The sequence below is a fragment of the Vipera berus genome (assembly GCF_964194415.1).
Source record: "Vipera berus genome assembly, chromosome: Z".
NCBI lineage: Eukaryota > Metazoa > Chordata > Lepidosauria > Squamata > Viperidae > Vipera > Vipera berus.
In genome coordinates this window covers 36,412,482-36,438,574 of record NC_138205.1, presented here as the reverse complement: position 1 = coordinate 36,438,574, position 26,093 = coordinate 36,412,482, and the positions used below count along the sequence as shown (strand labels likewise).

Sequence of the window (26,093 nt, the reverse complement as noted above, 5' to 3'; positions counted from 1 at the left end):
CAGTGATATTTCAGAGATCGTTAAAAACATGGTTATTCTCCCAGAGGTTCAAGTAGGATGATTTTGGAGCACCATCAGTGATTTGTTAAGTTCCTTTTAATTATTTATCTATTTTACATTGTAGGTTGCCCAGAATCATTCTGGACCTTGGAGACCTTTAAATATAATCAGTTAATCAGTCATGTCCAACATTCCAAAATCAGTTTTTTGTCCATGTAACATTTTAAATATTTGAAGAGTGCTATCACACTCTCAAATAATCTTTTCACAAGACTAAACATATGAAGTTTCTTCATGGGCTTAGTTTCTAGTTCCATTATCATCTTTGATGAAAGTATTCAATTTTTCAGGATCCCTTTTAAAGTGTGATACAATACATGAGGCACAGATCCGAAAAAAACAAAAACAAGTAGAACACTTAACTTTCTATAATTTGAAAATTATTCTTCATTTAATGAAATCTAATATTTGCACTTGCCTCTTTTGCAATTATATTATAGTGGTGGTTGATGAAAAGTTTACAATCAACTATTATTCCATTTTTCTCACAAGTACCATTAACAGGCTACTTATGCCCAATGCTGTATTTTTCAATTTGATTTCAATTGATTTCAATGTTTATGAACATTTTTATAGTTGTAAATTTCATAATTATTTTCAGTTTGTTTTCCAACTTACAAGATCAAAATTGCAATTCTGACTTCTAGTGTATTAGCTTTTCTATCCAATTCTGTATAATTTTTCAGTTTGATAACCATCTCCCCCCCATTCCTCTTCACTCAAATCATTAATGGAAATATGGAAGAGCAGAAGACCTAGGACTAATTCTTATAGCACTCTATTTGTTGAAGAAATATTATTGTGCTTTCTTTGAATAGGATTTTCAAGCTGTCTACACATCCATTTGCCATTCCATCCAACCCACAATTAACCAGTTTGTTAATCAGGATGTCATATTTCAGATGTGGCTGTGTATTCTAGCATTACATATTGCAGTTCAGTAATGGAATACTTTAAGGCCAATTCTAGCAGTCAGAAATATTTTCCTTAGCAATCCAGATGCCAAGTCAGCAACAGTAAAGGAGTCAGGAATTGCAGTATAAAGTAAAACTACAACTATAGTTTTTAGAGGACAGGTGTGTTAACTGATCATATTTTATTCAAAATTTGTCCCTCTAGCAAAACTAGCTGCTAATACTAGGGATCTAAGCCAAACCATTTTTGGAAGTTAAAAATGGAAGCACTTTAAATTTTTATAATTTGCTGTCTGTGCCTCCTTCTGTACAGAGCATACATCCCACACCTGCTGAATTTAATCTTTGAGGATCTTTCTTTGTCTTCCTCTACACCTTCACATTTGTTTGCATCACTATTCTTCAGCTTCGTGATCCTCTTTCGAGTATACTCTATTATCTGCACCTTCCATGAGACCCTCCAGTTTCTAGATAATAAGATGCTCCTGGATACTGCCATAGTCACACATGTTTTCCTTACTACATACTTACAAATTCATTAGATGCTTACACAGCAGTTCAATCAATTTAGTAAAGGAATTGTTCTTTTAGTTCATATTATTTTAGAACAATGTCAACTTCTCATTTTTGGCATGCTTGTATGTATGTCGATTTGATCAAGAAAACAGAAGCAAAAGTACAATTGTGGGTGCAAAAGATTTTTGAAAAAGAGTAGTTGGTGTTCCACTGTCTATACTTCTCTTTACTGGGTTTCTGAGAAGGCAAGAAACGTGGTTGTGGCTACAGGCCTAAGGAAGAACCAGGGCATTTTTAAAATTTACTATTAAATTGATATGCCACCCATCTCACAGTGCAAGACAACTAAAGGTATTTTACTTGCCTGTCAGTTCTCTGGTAAGCAAGGTGACAATAAACCCAAGGAATGGGAAATATTAAAGGGACTGGCCACCAAGAGAGACTTCCCCAGAGCTCTCCAAAACAAGGCCCCAATACTCTGAAAAGTGAACCTCTTAACTTCTATTAGAGATGTTAATGTTTAGTGCTGCATGCTCCACCAAAGTAAACATAGCACTGCAGTCTTGTATTTATTTTTCATCTTATTTAAGCATACCATCCTACAAACCTGTTTTAAAGTATTAAAGTCAACTCCCTCTCTTCTTCCTCAACCACCAGATTTCCTATAGTTGGAGTTTAGGAAAGTTGAAAATAACTTTGGAGATTTGCCAGGGAGTTGCTAGTATTTAAAATCCTTACAGAAATGGATGCTATGTATATACTTTGGAGCAACTTATTATGACCATTAGGTATCGGGATAAGACTACGTCTCTCATTAAAGAAAAAGGAAGAAAACTAAGAAACATGTAAATCTTTGAATTTTAGAATGAAAAACAGGCTGACTCATTTCACAATTAACATTCTCCAAGTTGGCAGTCATAGTAGGAAATCCTATGTGTGCAAAGAAAAGTAAGTTGCATCATAGTGAAAAATGTCTGGTCAGGTTCGTTGAGAGATGACCTGGAAGAATACCGGTGTGGCTTTTATTCCACCTCACGCATGCCTGTTTTTCCTAACCTACCACTGTGAACCATGAAAAGACCTTTGTTAGATAATAATAAAGTCAGAATAGCATGCTGAGGAGCAAAAAATTCTCAAATGCTCCTAACCTAGCCATTCTATCACACGCTGGAAACTTGCCCTTGTTAGATGAAACCACATTTCAGGCCAGGGACTTGTCAAATTCCAAAAAAGGAGTTATGTTTAAACCAGACCTTGGCTTAAAGAGGCCATAAGAATGAAAAGAGAAAAGAAAAGAAAAGAGAAGAAAAGAAAAGAAAAGAAAAGAAAAGAAAAGAAAAGAAAAGAAAAGAAAAGAAAAGAAAAGAAAAGAAAAGAAAAGAAAAGAAAAGAAAAGAGAAAATGCTAATTACTATGCTATATGGTGTTTGTTTATTTCTGCCTGGAAGCAGTTCCTGTAAAGTTAATTAAATACTCAACTCCTCTTGCTTAATTCTGATGCAGGATAACAAGTCCATTAAAATATATACACACACTCTATTTTACATGCTGCTCAGAAGTGGCAAGGCTTCTCCTTAAATCCAAATTCTGCCTTTTTGTCTGTCAGGAAAAAGTCGCCCTAGATCTGGGCAGGATATGGCCCAATATAAATAGCACAATGTTTATTCTCGTGGGGATGAAATGCTTAGAATTTAAAATCGTTACCTTTGTCTTCTCTGTTGTTTTATTTCTAGTCTTGTAGTTTTGTGTGCATTCTCGAACTCCCTTCTTCAAAAAGAGAAATGTTCCCTTACCCTGGAAATCTCTTAACGCCCAAGCTAATATTTCTTCTCTTTCTCAATCTTCCTTTTAAATGTTGCTTTCAGAAAAAAAAAATGACATAAACTAGGACGCCTCAATGTGGGAGGGGTGAAGAGAGCCAAGAATGTCTTTTCATGCATCCTGTCAAGAGTAACTCTGTAACCCCAGGCTCTCTCATTGGCTGGCTAAGCCGGCTTCCGCACCACAGGAATGCCGACACACCCCTGTGAGGCACCAGGACAGGGGAAAACCCATACAAAGGTTCCTTTGCTGTGAGATGTATAAAAGCAAAAGCAACTTGGGGTAACAGTGCCTTGCACAGACCTAGAGTTACTGCATCTCTGGCTGTAAACCCTTCTGCCAGTGTTTAATTGTAGGCAGAGTAATACTCTATACAATTCCAAAATGCCTTTTTTCAAATTTTTGAACTGAAGAGAAAAAAGAATAAAATAACAAGGAGATGAAAAATAAAGCCAAAGAAATAGCAAAAAAAGGAAAAAAAATATTATCAAAAGTTCCTGCTGTTTTTTGCAATTAATACAACATATATCTTCAGGGCTCTGAAACAGGAATGTGGAATCTGTCGCCCTTCCAACATTGCTCAGCTCTAACTCCCAGGAGCCCTCCCTGGTCAATTGGTCCAATTTTAAGAGATGTTAATACTTCTATGGTAGCAATGTCTGAAGCAAGCCAGCTTCACCAAGTTGTGATACAAGCAAGCATAAGGCTCTACTTTAACCCCCTGACTTTAATTCCACCTCATTTAGAATTGTACTTATGGAGAACCCAAAGCTTTTACATCCTTTTAAGGCCCCAATAAAAATGGGTATTGTTTGCTCTTTTTTAAAAAAAATCATGGACATGGTACAGTGTTTTCTTTGTTTGTTCTTATGCTCTGTGTATCTGATCTTATCTATCTGAGATATTCATTCAATTTGTAAATCCCTTAGTTGTCTTCATGTTATTTATAACCTTGAAAGAATGAGTCTTTTGGCATTCTCAGTTTGTTGAAGAGGAAATGCTTTTTGGGCTCACAAGGAAACATGAGCAAGATAGTTGTCACTGAGTCTTAGTGTATAACATGAAAACAATAATTCCCTCTGCAAAAAGAAAATCATGTTGTAAGCACAAAATCAATCCTGATGAAGATGTTGTAAAGATGGAAGATGTCTATGGAATAGAGTATAGCATAGTTTCAAGAATGAAATGCCTAGAAATTTTAATTCTTATTTTGGAAAAATAAAGCAAATTGTCTATGAAGATAAGCTTCAAAGCCCAGAGAAAAGATTCTATTTTCTCACTACTTGCAGTCTAAAATATTATCTCCAATAAACCTTAGTTGAAATTAAAAACTATAGGCAATGTTACAAAATGCATATATGCAAATGGTGAGGGGAAAAATATTTGATCCCCTGCTGATTTTGTACATTTGCCCACTGACAAAGAAATGATTGATCTATAATTGTAATGGTAGGTTTATTTTAACAGTGAGAGAAAAACATTTCAAAACAGTTATAAATTGATATGCATTTTAATGAGTGAAATAAGTACTTAAACCCTTCACAAAATATGATGTAGTACTTAGTGGCAAAACCCCTGTTGGCAATCACAGAGGTCAGACATTTCTTGTAGCTGACCACCAGGGTTGCACACATCTCAGGAGGGATTTTGTCTCACTCCTCTTTGCAGATCCTCTCCAAGTCATGAAGATTTTGAGGCTGACATTTGGCAGCTTGAACCTTCAGCTCCCTCTACAGATTTTCTATGGGATTAAGGTCTGGAGACTGGCTAGGCCACTTCAGGACCTTAATATGCTTCTTCTTGAGCCACTCCTTTGTTGCCTTGGTTGTGTGTTTTGGGTCATTGCCTTGCTGGAATATCCACGACCCATTTTCAATGCCCTGGCTGAGGGAAGAGGTTCTCACCCAAGATTTGATGGTACATGACAAGTTGTCCTATTCCCTTAGCAGAAAAATGCCCCCAAAGCATAATGTTTCCACCTCCATGTTTGATGGTGGGGATGGTGTTCTTGGGGTCATAGGCAGCATTTCTCCTCCTCCAAACACGGCGAGTTGAGTTGATGCCAAAGAGCTTGATTTTGGTCTCATGTGACCACAATACTTTCACCCATTTCTCCTCTGAATCATTCAGATGTTCATTGGCAAACTTCTGTACATGTGCTTTCTTGAGCAGGGAGACCTTGCGTGCGCTGCAGGATTTCAATCTTTCATGGTGTAGTTACCAATTGTTTTCTTGGTGACTATGGTTCCAGCTGCCTTGAGATCATTGACAAGATCCTCCTGTGTAGTTCTGGGCTGATTCCTCACTGTTCTCATGATCATTGAAACTCCACAAGGTGAGATCTTGCATGGAGTCCCAGACCAAGGAAGATTGACAATTATTTTATGTTTCTTCCATTTGCAAATAGTCACACCAACTGTTGTCACCTTCTCACCAAGCTGCTTGGGGATAGCCTTGTAGCCCATTCCAGCCTTGTTCAGGTCTACAATCTTATCCCTGACATCCTTGAAGAGCTCTTTGGTCTTAGCCATGGTGGAGAGTTTGGAACCTGATTGATTGATTGCTTCCGTGGACAGGTGTCTTATACAGGTAACAAGCTGAGATTAGGAGCACTCCTTTTAAGAAAGTGCTCCTAATCTCTGCTCGTTACCTCTATAAAAGAACCTGGCAGCCAGAAATCTTGCTGATTGATAGATCAAATACTTACCTGTATTTCATTAAAATGCAAATCAATTTATAACTTTTTTGAAATGCATTTTTCTGGATTTGTTATTATTCTGTCTCTCGTTGATAAAATAAACCTACCATTACAATTACAACCTACCATTACCATTACCGACTCATCATTTCTTTGCCAGTGGGCAAAAGTAAAAAATCAGCACGGGATCAAATAATTTTTCCCCTCACCGTATATATGAAAACACAAGCATCTTCTGGTGAGAATGGAAGACCAGCTTCATTTTAAAAGTCACAAGAGGAAAACCTTGAGCATTGGGAAGGAATATAACAAGGGGGATTGTTCAGGTCACTGCTTTTACCTTGCTAAATGATGTATTCTTATTAAGCACCCCTCCCTAAAACAAGGTTCCACATGGAGTGGAACCTGCCTATATTATTTATACTATATACTAAACTGTACAAATAATATATACCATACTTGTACTATATTCTGGCTGTTGCAATCTAATTTTTGACCCAACTATGTGTAACACATAGAAACCAGATTTTTTAATGGTTTCAGAAATAAGAAATTCAGAATACAGAATAATAAACAAGGCTATTTAAGCCCTCCTTCTTTATTCTGAACATTCACTGTAGAAGGCTTTCATGTGCCATTCTTTGTCCCCAAATGCCTCATCCCTGAAGGTTCTCTTCCATTCAAATCAATAGACACCAATTGTGTGTCTATTTGTGTGTTTTTGTGTATGTTTGTATGAGTATGTACATATGTATGTATAGGTGTACTTAAACCCTCAAAAAATACTTGGTGAAAATATCATCAGGCCCAACCTGCTCTCCAGTCAACACTCAGGAGAATATTTCTTGGCCCTGGCAAACAACTCACCAGTTGCAGAATATCCTCATCTTTTGGCATAATGGTGAGTTCCAAAGCATCTTCACTGCAGAAGAGAGAAGGCATTTTAGAAAGATTAATGATGAATAGGAATTTTGTAACAAAGCTCAAGCAGGCTGTGCTCAAAGGCAGACATTAGATCTGACAACTAGATTCCAAACTGGCAAGGTTGCCACAACACATTTATGTTCTGTTTGATGGACTCCCACTAGCATTCCTAGCTTGGTGTCCTCCAAATATGTGGTATCATGCTCTCCCCTTTATCCTTAGCATATTATCATTCTGGCCATACTGATGAAGATGAATCTAAGAATCTAATACATCTAGCAGATCCCAGTTTAGAAAGAATGGATGACCTTTAAAAGCCCCCATGCAAAAACACACAAGATTGCTAACTTCAGAGTCTAGAATTATCTAAGGGCACTATTGTTCTCCACGTAAACTGACTCTTGAGTACACAATTACATTTCTTTTGCCCAAAACAATATCAGAATACCATGGTTATGAAACATGATATACTGTAATATACAACTGAGCTCTCAGGACTATTATGATAAGAAAAAAACTATGTAGTAACTTCATTTGTCTTACCTTTATGATTCTCAATAAAGTGATCCCTCATTGGCCCAACATGAGACACAAACTATATATTATCAGAAGATATTAAAGAAAAAACCCTACAAGAATGGGGGAAATTATGGTAACCAGCAGTTGATGAACTACCATTCGTACCATCCTTCACAATAGGCCAAGCTGGGTGTGGAACTGCTTGGAGCTGCAGTTGAGCTACATCTGGAGACATATAGATTCCTCACCTCTGCTCTAAAATAAGTTCCATTTAATGAAAACAGATTTTGAATGAAGGAGAAAGGATGGAGAGAAGGAAATGCTTATTTTTCTGTGTATAATATTTTCCATAAAACCCACAGACTTGCAACTAATATTGCTCTTCCATTATTTGGGTTTCAGATACTTTTAATTAAAGGGGTCAGCAATGTTTCCAGAAAATGAATACCTTCAGTCAATTTTGCCTAAGCACCTTTTTAATGTAAATTATAGGGCAAAAATCGCATGAGATCCTACATAAGAACATAGGGTTCTCCCTAAAGGTAGCTTTTTCATAAGATCCCACTGTCCTCCATCTTTTTGGCAAACTAATTGCATTGCAACATTTTTGTGTGTGGTTTATCTGAACCCAATCTTAATTATTAATACAAATGAGAAACTTTTTTCTCATAAAGAAGAAACAGAAGAAAAGACTAATTGAAACATCAGAAGTTAAATGTACCAGGAGAATTCCAATGCAATTTGATACTTCACTGATTAGTCAATTGACCATATCAAAAATGAGCATCAACCACAATAAGATACAATAAAATGAGGAAAGATTACAGTGAAATGTTAAAATAGCTACAGTGAGATAAAATAGAATAAAATCTAATATCTAAAATAAAATAAAGATGAAAGATAAGATAAAATAGTATAAGGCAATATAGAAGAGAACCTTATTAAGTCAATTGACTATATAAAATATATAAAACTGATAAAAATGCAAATAGGTAAAAAGAAAACAAAACTTTATAATAGATAATCATCCCTACAATTAAACCCAATCTGATCAAGATATTCTGTCCTTTTTGAGATGGCCTTTGAAATAAAGATTATAATCTTATTGATGATGTGCAGGTTAGTTCCCTAAAATAAACAAGACTGCTTTCTCCCAGGTACCTCCCAATATTTTTTAGTTTTTAAATTAAGGGTCTAAATAAGCAGCCCTTTCTCAAGAGTATGATTTACTGTCAACAAAAATGTGTCCAGTGTCTTGATTTGGTGGTACTTCACAAATGCATAATCTTTCTTCAATTGAGACTCCATGAAAATTCCATGTCTTACCATGAAGTCCAGTCAAACTCTAGAAAAAGGACTTCTGGGATGTTGAGGCATGTAATTGGTGTTGAGCCAGCCACTTCAAAAACTTGACACATTTCAGTACTACAATATCATTTTGAGCAGCCACATTAATAACTCTTGAAAGCTTCCTTGCCTTTAGATCTGATTGGACTGGGAACTGGATGGAGAAACCATATTCAGAGATGAATATTTATGGTCCATAGCTCTCACTTTCCATATCCAATAATTGTCCATACTGCCTTTTCCTGCAGAGTCTTTGTGGAAGAGGAGGCTGATAACTGGACAGCTGAGCAGAATGTATAGGCTGAGAGGACTACCTAATTTCACCAGAAGAGCACAAGCTAAAGACTCTAGATAAACAATTTGTCCATGTAAACTAGCAATCTTCATACAAATAGAACAGTATCCAAACTTAAAAACAGTACAGTTGCAAAACAAAAGTTGCACTAAACTAAACCAGACATTCTAAAATTGAAATCATTTAAGCACTTACTAAGGATGAACTATTGCTGGTTTCAAACTACTGATGTTTTTAAGACTATACTTTTCCTCAGATGCACATTTCTGGTCAGATGTTCTCCAAACTAACAGGCGAGTAATGCTTTTCTCTGAAACTTTTCAAGCTATCCAACTAAATTACTTTAAAATGCCCTGCACTGCCGATTTCCATTCATGGACTTGGGGCAACCACTCTATTCAAAGAGGGCCACTCTGGATCTTCCTCATCCTCTGCTCACTCTGTCCCAGAATGCACTGGCTGGGCTGAAAAGGTGGCAGCAACAAGAGCTGATTCTGCTCCTCCTCAACTTAGCCCAATAACAGATCTATTTAAAGGGCAATGCAAGGACGACACTGATGCACAGGGTGAGAATAAATGGCTATCGCCAGGCCCAAGTGGCTTCTTTGGGTGCTCAATTGTTAATTCTATAGCGGCCCAGGAAAAATAACCAATCCCAACCTGCAGTTTTCCTCAGTTTGCTGGGACTGTGTTCTTGGCAGTTCTGGTGGTCTCCCAACTTGTTCGAGCTAGACCAAAGCTTGGCCTGAGAATGTTGGAGGAGAGTAGATTTGGCTCTGGGGACCCTCTGTTCTTATCTACCAAATGACCTGCCCCCACAGTACAGGCAGAGCCCTTCCAATGCCAGTGGTTCTTTTATGCTTTTTCAGGCACAGTCAAGCATGTCTGCATGGGTACCTCATGAATTGATGTCGCTTCTCATACCAACATGAGACCTGGTGACCCTGCTTTCTACCTCTTCACTATTCTTTGCTCGAGACAGCTATGAATATGAAGACATAGGTACATCAATTTCTGAAGGGTTGGAAGCATTCCTGCCTTGCCTATTAATCTGACTGCTTCACTGGTCTGTAAGAGCCTCCCCCTTCCATTTTAGGTCCTGGCTTACCAGATGAAAGTCATTAATGTAGTTGGCTGCCTGCTGCCACCTGTTTCAACTCCTGCAGATGCCTGTTGGTAGACTGGACTTTCACAGGATCCTCAAACATGCAATTAAAATGAGCTCAAAGCCTGCAAAGTCACCAAGAGCAACAGAGTGAGAAACGGGGTGGCTGATCTGGCTGCAGGACCTGTCAACAGGCTAATCACGAATCCCACCTTGTCCTAGTTCGTCTGAAAATCCCTTCTCACAAATTCATGAAGAACTGGCACTGGTCAAAAAACTTTGGAAACTGCCCCAACTTGCCATTAAATTTATCTGGCAAATAGACTGGGCATTTATGCCAGGTTGAATGGCTCTGATGCTTGCAATTGGACTAGCTGTGATGATAGAAAGGCATCTTCTTGGACTAGCTAAGCATTGTCATCCAAAATTGTTTGATGTGGCTAACTTGTTGTGCCCAGGGAGTTTTACAGCTTTATTTAAGCACTGCTATTCCCTAATATTATTCTCCAGATCCCACTCACAAAAAATGCCAAGTCCAGAATCTAAGCACCAAACTATAAGGTCCAATCACAAGATCAGAAACCAAGGCAGAGGTCAAGAATCAGGAAAACGTGAAGTGAGAACACACACACAGCAGAGAAGCAATCAGACCAGTTGTCTCCAATGGTACTTTGCTCCACATGCTGGGTGAAGTAGTGTCCAGATGGTGCAGCTCATTAGAAGGGGCCAGGCTGCCTGCTTGTGAGCAGCCACACTGATCTCCGTTCTACCTCCCTCCATTTAGCCCTATGCACCCTGGGATATGGGAAGGTAGAAATTTTTCCTCATCCCCACTAATCAACTACAGATGCACCTCTTCTCCGCCCATTGCTTCTGCCTGGTCATCCAAGTCTCCTGGCTGCAGATATCTCTCTCCTCTCTGCTCTTCAGCTAGGTGCTCGTCTGGTCACTCCTCCAACAGCCCTTTCAAGGTTTCTGATTCAGAGTCACCTGTGTCTTCACAACATTCCTCTCTGTCCCGTTCCAAAGTCCTTAAACCATCTCTTTCTTGTTGTCCAAGCCGGCATCGGGGGAAAACCATTACACTGGCATTCAGTATGCTGATAATCACAGTTTATGCCATAATATTTCAAGTTCAATTTTCAGATCTTCATATTTTGTGATCTTCCCCAATTCTTTGTCTTCTATTCCACTATCCCCTGGTATAGGCACATCAATTATCCACACTTACTTTTTTTCAAGCAGAGTTAAATTTGGGACATTATAAGCCAGGATGTCATCACTTTGTATATGTGATATATATGTCACATTGTGAAGCCTCCACAATGAGTAACTTTACAGAATTCCTATGACCCTTATATACCACAGTAATTAGGATCTTGCATAGCTAATACCTCTTGCCTATGCTAATTGAGATACCTCTGACCCTGGCTAATAAATAAATAAATACATCTGGATATACACAGCCAATACATCCATATAGAGTGAAGTTACAGAAATCTGAATTATTTCCCAACTTACTGTCCCAAAGTACTTTGTCATACTGCTACTTTTTTTTAAGAATACACATTTGCTCAGATGCAGACTTCTGGTCAGATGCTTTCTGAATGAGCAACCAGGAATTAACACATTTCTCTGAAACTTTTCAGGCCATCAAACTAAATTATTTTAAAATGCACTGCACTGCTAATTTCCATTTATGGACCTGGCACAGCCACTTTATTGGAAAGGATCCACCCTTGTTCTTCCTCATCCTCTGCTCACTCTGTCCCAGAACAGATTGGCTGGGCCTGAAAAGGTGGCGGTAACAACGGCTGATCCTCCTTACCCCAATTACAGATCTGTTTAAGAAAAGGGTAATCCCAAGTATGAAATGGGAGAGCCTTGGTGGAGCAGTGGGCTAATGCCTCCTTAAGTAACACCAGCTGCCTGCAATTAGTGCAGGTTCGCATCCCACCAGGCTCAAGGTTGACTCAGCCTTCCATCCTTCCGAGGTAGATTGTTGGGGGCAATTAAGCTGACTTTGTAAAAATGCCGCTTGGGATGTGTGTGAAAGCCCTAATAAGCAGGCATATACATAGAATGAAGGCTATTGCTAAGCTTCTAAGCCGCCCTGAGTCTTCGGAGAAGGGCAGGATATAAATGGAATTAAAATAAATAAAATAAATAAAATAAAAAAGGGTGAGAATAAAAGGTGCAGTGGTTAGAATGCAGTATTGCAGGCTAATTCTGGATTCCAGTTCTAAGAGTTCAACCTTGTCTGGCTCAAGGTTGACTCAGTATTCTATCCTTCTGAGGTCGGTAAGTAGAAGATCTAGATTGCTGGGGGCAATATGCTGGCTCTGTAAACCACTTAGAGAGGGTTGTAAAGCACTATGAAGAGATATATAAGTGCTATTGGTGAATGTTGTAAATGACTGTCGCCGGTCTCAACTGGTTTCTGTTAGTGCTCAAGAGTTAATGGCTGCAGTGGCCCAGGAAAGATAATCGATCCCAGTCTGCAGCTGTCCTCAGTTTCCTGGGGAGTATGTTCTTGGCAGCTCCAGTTGTCTGACAACTAGCTCAAGGCAAGCCCAATACCGGCTGAGAATACTGGAGGAGAGGGAAATTGGGAACCTCATGTGGCCTCTGTTCTTGTCTGCCAAGTGATCTGTTCCCACAGTGCAGCCAAAGACCCTTCAATGCCAGTATTCCTTTTCCACCTGCATCAAGCACAGTTGAGCATGTCTGAGTTGCATGGGTTCCTCATGAGTTCGTGTTGCCTGCTGTACCACCGCAGGACCTGATGACCCTGCTTTGCTACTCCTCACTCTTCTTTGCTCAACATAGCTATGAATATGAAGGTGCATCAACTCTTGAAGGGTTGGAGGCATTCCTGTCTTGCCTACTAATTCAACTGCTTCTTCCCTCCTGAAACTGGTCTGTAAGAGCCTCCTGATTTCATTTTATTTCCTAGCTTACCAGGTGAAAATTACTAATGTAGTCGGCCACCTGCTACTGACTGTTTCACCTCCTGCAGATGCCTGTTGGTAGTTTTGGCTTTCATAGGATCCCCAAACATGGACTTCAACTGAGCACAAAACCCTGCAAAGTTACCCAAGGGCAGGCTAAGCTGAGTGAGAAATGGCGTGGCCACCCTGGCCTCAGGACCTATCAACAGACTAATCACAAATCTCACCTTGTCCCAGTCAGTCTGAAAGTCCTTGCTCACAAACTCATAAACAAGTGGCATTGGCCAAAAACACTAGAAACTGAGCCAGCCTGCCATCAAATTTATCTGGCATACAGACTGGGCATTTATGCCAGAGTTGAGCTGGCCCAGATGTTTGCAACTGGGCCAGCTGCAACAATAGAATGCAACCTCTTGGTCCAGCTGGGTATTGTTAACAAGTAGCTGCTTCATGGAATTGATCTTGTGGGACTGTCTTCTGAAAAAATGTTTTGGTCAGAGACAAATCGCCATGTCCCAGTCCATACATATATATGGAAATGGGGTTTAATATGTATATTCCACACTGCCAAGCCCCTTTTTCATTCCCCAGGTCCCGACTGCAATGCTTCAGAACATTGCTCCCACAGAGTCAGTGAAGTCAAAGCTTAACAAACTCAATAACTAGTCCAAGACATGAGAAAACACAGAGTCAATGAGATCATGGCACAATTAAGTTAATAAATTCCACAGGTCAAAAACACAAGGAAGATAGCAGAAGTCTAGGAGTCAATGCTCAATGAAGTCAACAGATCCAAGGAAGAGAGCATGCACAGACTGTGAATAGTTGTCTCCAACAGTCTTCCAGCTCTAAAGACAAAACTAAATTGATGTCAACTGGTGTGCCTCATTGTGAGGGGCAAGGCTGTGTCTTTGTGATTGGTCTCTGTTGTCCCTCCTTCTGCTCAGCTTTGTGGAACCTAGGATCTAGTGGAGGAAACAACTCCTCCTCTTCACCAATGACCAGCTGCAACTGCATCTCTTCTCTGGCCCTTTCGACCAGCTGGTCTCTGCTCACTGGCTGCAGCTGTGTCTCTCCTTCTGCCTGTACAGCCAGCTTTCATCCAGTTGCTCGTATGCAGATTCCACCACTATCTTCCACACCATCTCACCTTGACTACCTGCTCCTGACCCAGAACCGCCTGACCCAGAGCCTCTTGACATTATCCATCATTCCTCTCTGATTGTCCCCAGAGCTGGCCCTTCCACATTGTCTGAGCAGGCATCTGAGGGAGTCATTACACTCTGTTTGGCAGCAGATAATGAACTCATTATCCATTTAGTTCTTCCCAAGAACCTAGGATGTCATAATGTATTGGCACAGTATACGTGTGGACCAAGCAGTGTAGCTTTTGAAATTGACAGATGGAAATTTAATCAAAGGGCAAATTTGGATGGCAGTGCCATCCAAAATTGTTTGGTGTGGCTGACTTGGTGTTTCCATGCATAAACATACTAAGGAGTTTTACAACTTTATTTAAACACTGCTAGCCCCTAATATTATTCCCCAAATCCCACTCACAAGAAATGCCAAGTCCCAATGAATCCAAGTCAGAACAGCCAAGGTATAAAGTCAAAAGGAAGTACAAAGTCTGAGCGCAAGCTATAAGTCCACCAATCCACACAAAAAAGTCCAAAGTCCACATACAGTAACCAAAGTCAAAGTGCAAATCCAGAATCCAAGCACCAAAATCCAAGGTCCAGTCACAAGTTCAAAAATCAAGGAACAGGTCGAGAATCAGAAAAACATGAAGTCAGAGCACACACAGCAGGGAAGCAAATAAACCAGTTGGCTCCAATGTTACTTTGTTTCTAATAGTGAGTAAAATAGCTGCCAATTGGTGCAGTTCATTAGGAGGGATCAGACTTGCAAGCAGTCACACTGATCTCCATTGTGCCTCCCTCCGTTCAGCCCTATGCGTCCTGGGATATGGGAAGCTAGCAATTTTTCCTCATCCCCACTAATCAACTGCAGATGCACCTCTTCTCCGCCCATTGCTTCTGCCTGGGTCATCCAAGCCTCCTGGCTGCAAGTGCCATCTCTTCTCTCACCTATTCAGCCAGGCTCTTGTCTGATTGCTCCTCTGACAGCCTTGGCCACTAATCTGCCTGTTGCCCATTGTCGCCTGGTTTAGAGTCCATGCCCCATTCCGAAGTCCCTGAAGCCATCTCTTTCTTGTCATCTAAGCCAGCATCTGGGGAAACCATTATAGTAGTATTCGGTATGCTGAGAACTGGGATTACCATGGATAGTTTATGCCATAATCTTTCAACTTCAATTTTCAAATCTTGATACTTTGTGATCTTCCTCAATTCTTTGTCTTCTACTCAACTATACCCTGATATTGCCACATCAATTATCCACACTTTCTTCTTTTTAAGCACATTTAAATCTGGGGCGTTATAAACCAGGATATGACTTTGTATATATGAAATATAAGTCACTTTGTGATGCATCACAATGAGTAACTTCACTGAGTAAATTCATAAAGTTCCTATGATCCTTATATACCATAATAATTAGGATCTCACATAGCTAATACCTCTTGCCTATACTAATTGGGATACTCCCAGCCCTGGCCAATAAATAACTACACCTGGAACACAGCCATTATAGCAATAAAGTGTTAAGTTACAGAAATCCAAAATATCCCAACTTACCATCCCAAAGCACATCATGCTGCTGCTGCCTTTAAGAATACACACTTGCTCAGATGCACACTTTTGGTTTCAGAATAAGTAACAGCAAATTAGCCCCTTTGTCATTCCCCACCTTCCCACGTTCTTGCAGTTCTTCAGGAAGCTGCTCCCAGCAAAGTTAATGAAGTCAAAGTCCAATAAACTCAATATCTAGTCCAAGACATGAGGAAATCAGCACAAAGTCAATGGGATCATCACACAATAAAGTCAATGCAAGTTCATAGGTTGAAACATGAGGAAGACATGGGGCCCTTGGGAGGGCCTTTCAGAGGGGCCCTGCCTGTACTGTGGGAGCTGGTCATTTGGCAGACAAAACAGAGTCATGTCAGGGTCCCCAGATCCAAATCCTCTCTCCTCCAGCATTCTCAGGCTGGCCCTTGGCCAAGCTTGAGCAAGCTGGGAGGCCACCAGAGCTGCCAAGAACACAGCCCCAGCAAACTAAAGACAGCTGCAGGTTGGAATTGGTTATTTTCCCAGGGCACTACAAAATTAACCCTTGAGCACCACAGAAATAAGTTGGGGCTGGCAATAGCCATTTTTTCTCACCCTTTGCATCAGTGTCCTTGACAATGTCCTTTATTTAAACAAATCTGTTATTGGACTAAGTGGAGGATCTGCAATTGTTACCGCCATCTTTTCAGGCATGGCCAGTCTGTTCTGGAACAGAGTAGAGGACAAGGAAGAACCAGAGTGGACTTCTTCCAATAAAGTGTCTGCGCAATGAATGGAAATCAGCAGCACAGTGCATTTAGTTTAGTAATTTAGTTCAATGGCCTGAAAAGTTTCAGAGAAACAGCACAGCATTAAGGACTCAAGTCAGGATGAAGTCAACAGCCTGAAAGAAGTCAACAGCATGCATGAATGACAGATTGTGCTGTAACCTTGTGTCAGAACCTTTACTCTCCAAACGCTAAGCTAAATAGGTATTGACTGGTCTGCTTCATTGAGAGGGATGTGGCTGTAGTTTGTGAATCACAAGTAGATTCACCAACCTCTGTTGTGCCTCCCTCTGCTCGGCTCTACACAACCTAAGTTCTGCTGGGAAGGCAACTCCTCTTCGCCACTGACCAGTTGAAGCTGCGTTTCTTCTCCAGACTGTGTGGCCAATTGTTTGTTTGTGCTAACTGGCTTCAGCCAAGTCTCTCCTTCTGCCTGCGCAGCTGACTGTTTGTCCAGTAACTCACTCTCAGATCCCCTTGATGTTCCTGGCACCATTTTGCCTTGACCATCCCACTCCTGATGCAGAGCCTTCCAGGTCTCCTGAAGCTCCTTACTGTCCCTCCCTGATGTCCCTGGAGCCCGCTCTTCCTCAAATCCATGCTGGTATCCAAAGGAGCCATCACATTCCCCTTAGCAGTCACTAAACTCAATATCCACTGAGTTCTTCCCAAAAAACTTTGGATGTCATAATGTATTGGCATAGTATATGTGTGGACCAAGCAGTATAGCTTTTGTAATTGAAAGATGGACTTTTAAGTGCTCTCCAAGATTTTTTGGTATAGCATTATATGATGCTGATAACCATTGGGACTGCTACGGCCAGTTTACACCATAATCTTTCAACTTCAATTTTCAGATCTTGATACTCTGAGATCTTCATCAGTTTTTTGTCTTCTCTTCCTTGGTAATATCTACATCAATTATTCACACAGTTTTTCTTTTCAAACTCAGTTAGATCTAGAGTATTATAAGATTTTACCACTTCATATTCAGAAATTCCTCAATATTTTAACCTGCACATTTTCAACTACTTTTTCAACTGTATGTTTCCACTGATTTTTGTTACTGGCGATGATCATTTTTAAAAATGTTCTAGTGAGTTATTTTGGAAACTGCATTTGTCATTATTTATTATCAGTTTGTGCAATTTTTTTTGAATGAGCTGAATGTATAGTTACTGTTTCTTTTGCTTCTTTCCATAATCTGCACTCTGATGATTTTTCAATTCTGGCCTTGGTTGCATTCATTAGAATTGCTTGATCTCGAGCAGCCAAAATCTAGCCTTCAGTTCCTTTTTTTTAAGTTCCAAATGTATTATTAATGTGCTAAGTATTATTATTCTTGATTATCTATATTTTAAACAATGAAAATGCAAGACTCTACAATTCTTACTAGCATTCTTGACAATCTTAACAATGCACCTCTTTTTTCGGCTGGCAATAGCACTAGGTAGACTCCTCACCTCTTTCAAAACCTCCACATCCTTTCCTAAATAGCCACCTCTTACACTTGAGTCACCAATCACAAGATGGCTTCTCTTTTTAGATCTCCTCCCCTTACCAAAGACAACTTGTTCCTCGTGGACCATAACAAGTTCAAGACGTAAGGAAGTCTGCAGAGTCAATGGGATCACGGCACAACAAAGTCAATACAAGTCCATAGGTTGAAAGCATGAGGAAGACAGCAGAGTCCAGGAGTCAAGGCACGATGAAGTCAATAGATCCAAATAAATAGGTCGAGTTTCTTTTTTTAAAGTTCCATTGCTTATTCATATTCTTAATGTTGTTGTTATAGGTTTAATCTTCAATTTGATTCAGAGTCTGGGACTGGTAAAAACTTAACAGTTCAAGTCCTAACCAAGGACCTAAGAGCAATTGAGGAAATGTCTGAATATATAGGCAGTTCTGAGAAAGATGGTTTATTGTAATGTAAGAATATTCAGGTCTAATAAATTCAAAATTTCCATGTATCTAGGCAACCCTTTGGGTATTGCTCCAAGGGCTCCTATTACTATTGGTACAACCATTGATTTCTTCCTCACAATCACTCAACTTCAATTTGCAAATCACGATATTTTGGGGTTTTTTTCTAGCTGTTTCTTATCAATTTGTACAATACTTGGTATTGCAATATCAATTAACTAGATTTTTTTTTCTTTTCTACAATAGTGATGTCAGGCGTGTTGTGGGCCAAATGTCTGTTTGGATTCGAAAGTTCCACATTGTTACTGTTATTGTTCTAGACTAGGCATGTCAAACTGTCGGCCCACAGGCCGGATGTATCATACTGAAACCGTGCCCACCCCACTGCTGGCAGTGGGGAAAAAGTCACGATATGTCGCGCGACGTCATGTGACATCACAAGTTTGCCATGCCTGTAGACCATCTACCTTTTATTTTTCTCATTAATAAGCTCTGCCATTTGCTCAGATTGAAGTTTTAAAGCATCTTTTAAATCTTTTAGTGTTAATGTGGGTGTAGGTGCTGCGGGGGGTGGCATCAATGTCTGAAGTCCAGATTGTTAAACTGGTGATGCCCCCGCACTTTTAGAAAAAGCAAATCTCGGTGGTTTGGAAGCCATTTTAACACCCAATTAACTTTTATTTCACACTTTCACTTTTCCGCCCAAATTGCAACTTTGTTACTTTCTGTTAAATGTCCAAATCCTTTCAATCTCTTTTAAGCCAATTTCAAATGTTTAAAACAAAGTCTTTTACAACTTTAAAAATCCACTTTCTGTCTTGCTCCTTGATCTTTTATATTATTTTCCTTATTCTTTTGTTCTTCCCACTTCCTCCAAAAGATTTATTCCAACGCCATCTTCCTCCCCTTCTTTTAAGTTATACCGGAGTTAAAGATCAAATACTTGCTATTTCAATATTCTCCTGCTCAGCTCTGCCTGCGTCCAAGTAATCTGAAGTACAGTATTGAGTGCAGGGCTGGTTGCAGCGTCCTGCTCTGTTTTAAAAACCTTAAAACAGAGGAGCCCCGAGTCCGGAGTTGATTCAGGCTTCGAGGGAGGTCTCACCCTTCGACCCCCAGATTAATAATTCTGGGGGTCTAGGGGAGATCTACCTCTACCTGAATGTTCACACACCCCTTCTCCCAAGGGGAGGATTCCCAAACCGCAAAACAGCTGATTTTCGCTGTTTTCGCGATTCGAACGGAGCAACGGAGCTGACGGTCAGAAATGACCGCCTTCGACAGAGCCTTGCCACCCAGAAGAAGCTAGACTATCTACCTTTTGAATAATGAAAATGCAAGACTCTACAATGGATACAATGAGTGGATAATCAATAAAGGATTTTATAGGTTCTGACATATCTGTAAATATGTATGGATTCCATTCTCACTCTTGATCTTCAGTCAAACATTGAATCAAGTTCTACCATTTTACTCTGTTTGTAGAGATCTGTGCATAAACTCTTAAGCTCAATACTTCGTTCAATAAACAGATAACCAAACTGACTTCAGCAATGTTAGTTTAGAATTCCGTATACGTTATTTTCTTTCTCAAATAAATCCCTTGTTTGTCTGGTTTAAATAAAAAATCTCACTAACAGCTTCTTCACCTGCAGAGTTGTGTGCTTAAGCTGTATGTTGTTCTTCTAAAAGTAATGGTGAGAAGATATGTTCTTATATTTCTCTATAGTTTTCAAACAATCTGATGAAACAATGGGTTTCTGAAATTCACAAAAGGAGAAAAGGTTCCCAGAAAAATTGCCATTGCCATACAAAGTGTGTATGATCATTCTGACTTTCAGTGTAAAAGTATGTCTGGTAATATACAGCCCTCTTGACCTTCCACATTTTCATTCAATTCAGTTCAATTGTATTCCAATAGCTGCATGGACATCTGTGGGAACTGGTATAATGGGAGACATATGGCAACAGAACCATATTAAATTGCGTTTTTGCTTACTACATCAAGATACAATGGTCAGGGAGAGTATATCATGACACCAGAAAATTTTATTTGACTATTTTCATGTCATGATTTGCATCAAACATCAATGGTGTCTTGAGCAAATTCCTCTGTGGAAAACTTCAGAAGTGTGCTTACACAACCACTAGGGGGAGATCTACTGTTGAGAAATTGCCTGAGAATTTTGGAGAAATCATCCAATTTTCATGATGGGTATTATTTTTTTGTGATTAAATTCTGAATGTCGGGATTTGGGGAAAAGCCAATTTGGTGTAGTGGTTAAGGCACAAGTCTAGAAACCAGAAGTCTGGTTATGAGTTCTAGTTCCACCTTAAGCATGAAAGCCAGCTTGGTCACTGTTCAGACACTGACTCTCCGCCCCAGCCTACCTCACAGAGTTGCTGTTCTGATGAAAATAGGAGGAAGGAGTATTAGATATTGTTTTATAAATAACTCAAAGTGGTGAACATAACAGCAGGATAAAAAAACTAAGAAATAATGAATAAATAAAATAAGTGCTATCATTATTATTATTATCATTATTATTGACTAGTGCTATCATTATTATCAGAACCAGATTAAAGGATAATTTATAAATTCATTGAGTAGACAGGCTAGACTGTGTCAGGAAGTTTAATTTGACTCCATAACTATTTTTAAAGTCCTTGTAAAGAAAACAGATTGCCTGCCATGGGGAATGTCCTTGTTCCCTATCATCCAAATCTTTAACAGCAGGAAAGGGGAATGGAAAAAATACCAAATTCTTAAAGTCACACAAATGAGAGTACAGTGAATAATTGAGATGTCCAATGAGGAGAATGTGAAAAGAGGAGCCAAATTTGTGACTAATAGAATAGGCTTTGGTATTAGTTCTCTCCCTCAAATCCAGCCCAAAATAAACAGTTAATTTGGCAGATCCAATTTAATAGATACTTGTGAAGTTAGTAGATAATCAATAATTATGTGGGGAAATCAGTCATTTTATCCCATGTGATAAAAACATTTGGAGGATGTGGGGAAGTAAGATCAGGAAAGGAAAAGGATGCAGCCAGCAGATTCTAAATAATGTGAAGTGGAGTCAACCTGGATCCATACTTAGCAAGCAGTTCATTTTAGTTTTGAGCAAAAGAAAGGGCTGTACTTTTCTCCAAAGCAGTTAAATTACACTGCCAGAGAAGCAATGGAGAAGATGACTAAGAAGCATTTTTATTTTCTTCTGCAAGCCCTAGCTACCATCTCCTAAGGCAGGGGTTCCTAAACCTTTTGCCATCAAATCTCTCTTAGTGTAATCGTAATGTATACACTTCCCCTAAAAACGCAGACACTCAAATGAACACAAATAAACTATAAACAATACAATGAAACTTGGGAAAACATTGATATATCGTAACAATGCACCGAAAGGTACTTCCTAACTCGCACGAACTCTGCTCACAACCTCTCCAAGAGACGTAGTCCTCACTTTGGAAAACCTGCTTTAAGGCCAACATGCTTTGCTGCAATCTGGCAGTCATGAGAATATTTGCAGGCCAGGTACGAGAGCTTACAATCCTCTAACAGCATTTGAGATAACGAGAATAAAGAAAGAAAATGGCAGCATCAAGGACTATGATCTTAGGCCTAACAAGTTGGTTTTTTTCCATGTGATTTCATGCATCTAATTGATGGAATCAGTTATATCTATTCCTTGCTTCCAATGCTATGAAGTTCACAGGATGGTACTGGTATGTATAACTGACCTTTAAGAGAAAGGATGGTGGAAACAACTCACCAGTTCTGTATGAGGCTGATAACCTGTGAATAAGTTTTCCCAATGATGCTTTCACCATTCACTTTAACCAGACGGTCTCCTGCAAAAAAGATAGGAAACTGAGAAAGCATAACCTTGAAACCTCCATTGTATAAGATAGAAGAGAAAGCATATTTTTGCCAAACTATTTTTATTTTATTTTTATTTTATTTTAATTCCATTTATATCCCGCCCTTCTCCGAAGACTCAGGGAGGCTTACAAGCTTATTACTTATTTATTCATTCATTTAACTTATATGTCACCCATCTTGTCTAGCGGCAACTCTAGTTGGCGAATAACTTTATAAACAAGATAAAACATTAAAATATTAATATTACAATTAATATTCACAAAGATGGCAAGGAAGGGAGCAAGGTACAAACTATTTTTTTTAAAAAAAACTTTGAATTTAGATGATCTGCAGTAGGAAAAGTAGCACTTCAAAAACAGCGTAACTTGAAAATACAACAGATGCTTTTTTGAATAAAGTAATTGCTTTTTTTAAAATGTGTTATTTTAATTTCTAAGAAGAACAAAAAATAAAAAGTAAAAAAACACAAACCAAACAGAAAATAGAAAAAAGAAGGAAACAACTAAAACATATCACTGATATAGGAAATCATTCCAGCCAATTTTTAAGTACATTGTTAAAACTTGAACAGATGGAATATTGATCAGTTTTTCCATTACATTGATGGAGGCAATTTATAAATAGAAAACAGGTTACATTAAATTCAAATTTGTAAATCTGGAATCACCCTCTTTCTAAAAGAATATGAATGTAAGAGAGACTCAGGATGTAAATCTGCACTTCCTCACACAATGATAATAAACCTATGGAGAAGATCAGCTATAAATGGTTCCTTTTTTGCCTAAAGTCTCATTTAAAATGGAAACTGTTTAGGAGCTTTAATTAATATTGAAGACTATAAGCTTATTCTGGAAAAAGCTGGTATCTTCAAACAGAACTTGATAGATGGGTAAGAAAGCTGAGATTCCACCCTATTTCCTGATTTGTATAGAGAAATAAAGAATCATAGGGAGCAATGTTTTTATGCTCCATCACAAAATTAAAAACAAAAATTAACAAAACCTAGCATACTTTCCAGCCAGCATACTTTTATCTTTTACAGAGATATAATACTCTTAAATTAAATATCCACTGCTTCTTTAATTATTTCCTGGCATCTGAAACATTAATCAGAGGCACTGGAGAAATAGTAAACCCCATTCTTTCTCAGATTTATTTCACAGCTTCTCCTTGAGTTTTAAAGTACCAATACTTTTCTCTCTCAAGCAAAAAGAGAAACTGGCGTAATCCAACTATGTGAACTGGAAATATATGTATAGTGCATAAATGGATGCATATTCTCTCTGAATTCTCTTGCCTGGCAAGATAATTACATTCACAATAGCATCAGAGTTATGTCCAGGTTTTTGAGGCTACTCCACTATACAGTGAAACCAAGGAAATCGGGAGATATGTGTATATAGCAGTAACATGGAGCAATTTCCATATCTGCTTATGCTCATTTTAGCTTACTAATAGGAAGATCCGCAAATGGCCCATCATGAGAAAACAGGAGGTTAAAAAACCAAATGAGAATTGTTTCTTCAAACGTCTACATAATATCATATTATACAAAATTCTTAAGTGGGTCAATAAGAGGATCCTAGTGCATTAGTTAACTTCCCAAGAGGTAAATGTAGCCATGCACAAGATTTAACTTCCTTCTACTGTCCCAAGTATCTTGGGAACTGCTGATGTGAGGTTAACTAATCCTTAACTCTTACAAAATTGAGATATCCAGGGAAAAGGAACCACCTCATATATTCCACCTCTATATCTGGTTTGGTTTTTACTCTTCAGGAAGAGAAATAGAAAAGTGGGGGTGGGGGGGAATGCTTGAAAATTTTCAATAGCACGAGGAATTTTTCTTTTTCTTTCTGCTTCAGTTTGGGGAAAAAGAAAAGGATGTGATGCAGGAGGTAACAGCTAGGAAGACTGGTTGTTTCAACACAGATCCAACCATCCCCATGTGCTGTTAGTGAGTTACTGACAGGGAAAAGGTGAAAGGGGTTGATGATGTCATTAGAATATTGACATACAGCTGTAATAAAGACATTCATGTCTTACCTGTCTGGAGACCAGCCTGGTGTGCTGGCCCATCTTCCTTTACATTTTTGACAAAGATGGTGTCCATGGGTTCCAGCCGATTCCGTGGAGTTGCTGTATGTTGATGATTAAATATATATATGTATATATAGTACCAGGAGTTTTGATACCTCTCTTATTTATTTGCATGTTCTATGATAAAGCCATGCAGAATTCTGAGACCTGAATTATTGTTTGGCAGGCTGTCTGTGAGATTAATTGAAATGGGAAGTTTATATAAAACTATTACAACATTCCCTGAAAAATAGTTTTATGGTATTACAAAATCCATGGACAGAAAGAAAAAGAAGACAAATAACAATAAGGTAGATGGATTTAATTGCAGCATCAGTGGAAGACCTGAACAACCATACTGAATGTAGATAATCCTGGAGAAAATCTATTTATATGTTCATTAAGAGGTGATATCAATGTGGTGGCACATTATCATCATCATCATATAATTCAAAAATATGCACAGAAGTCTTCCATGATTACCACAACACTGCCCTGATTTAACTATTCCAACAGTGCTTAGTGCCTACTTCTTAAAAGGAGCATCCAGAAAAGCCAAAATATTTTTATAAAAGACAGAAAAAATGCATTTCTGGTGGCATCAAGTCTGCTCAATTTAAAATTTTGCTTCAAGGCACTGGAATTGCATCGTATCTTTCAAATGGGAAAGTGAACAAAGTCTACCATGGTTAATTAAAACTTAACTGACTTCACACTTATCCTCTTACTGATCTTTTAAATACATACTGAGATTGCCTTTCATCCTTCAGCCCCTGGATCTCCTGTCACTCTTTTAAAAGATTTAACTACAAACTCTCCATCAAATGAATCCTTTCTCAGATTTTCCCAACCTGTATGAACATTGTTGAGAATCCTGGAGCTGTAGTCCACATTAGAAGGTGCCTAAATTAGGGAAGGTTAGATTCATTTTGGAAAAGAAGGCTTATCAATCTAGATATATAATATATATTATAAGATATTATATATTTGGTTCAAAGTCTTCCAAACAAACCACACAATTTTTTTCTTTTTACTCAAATATATGCAATGGAAATTCAACTATAATTTTAACACGGGGAAAGACGTTTGTAATTGCTTTGATTTCCATCTTACGATGGTTTGGGAGGTCCACGGGTTTTGATCTATGAAAAAAATTATATTGTCAAACACTACCTAACCATTTTCAGTGGATCACTTTTTGGCGACATAAATAAATGCAATCCACAAAAGGAATATTATATGTATAGCGCTACCTCCAAAAGGGCTGCAAAGTCCAGCTTCCTCTGTCCCTTTCTCCCCTATAATTTTGGGTGTTTTGGCTCAAAGTACTGATCTAGTGTCTCAGGATCTCTTGTTCTGATCATTCGCCCAGTCGCCTTTACTCGCCTGGCTCAGTTCACATCCACAGTATTCCTGGTGTGTCTGGTGCCCCCTCTAGTCACTGGTTCACTCTCTTGCTGCTCTCTCTGTGTTAGTTTAGCTCTTGCTCTCTCTCCCTCCCTCTCTCTGCATTGTTCCCTTTCTCTTTGGATTGACTTCACTCTTGCTCTCTCCCCCCTCCCCATCTGAGCCCTACTGCTTCCCATGCAGCCCCACTAAAC

General features: G+C 38.9%; 1 protein-coding gene across 2 annotated transcripts in view; it reads right to left on the bottom strand.

Moving 5' to 3' along the window:
* Nucleotides 1-26,093, bottom strand: part of ARHGAP23 (Rho GTPase activating protein 23) — a 222,761-nt gene that overhangs the window by 59,580 nt on the left and 137,088 nt on the right. For both annotated transcript variants that reach the window (XM_081344832.1, XM_081344833.1), the window contains exons 4-6: nucleotides 24,460-24,552; nucleotides 22,304-22,382; nucleotides 6,877-6,931 (exon numbers count right to left, since the gene is read on the bottom strand). In XM_081344832.1, coding sequence (XP_081200958.1) covers nucleotides 6,877-6,931; nucleotides 22,304-22,382; nucleotides 24,460-24,552 — 227 coding nt within the window. The remainder of the gene's footprint in view (nucleotides 1-6,876; nucleotides 6,932-22,303; nucleotides 22,383-24,459; nucleotides 24,553-26,093) is intronic.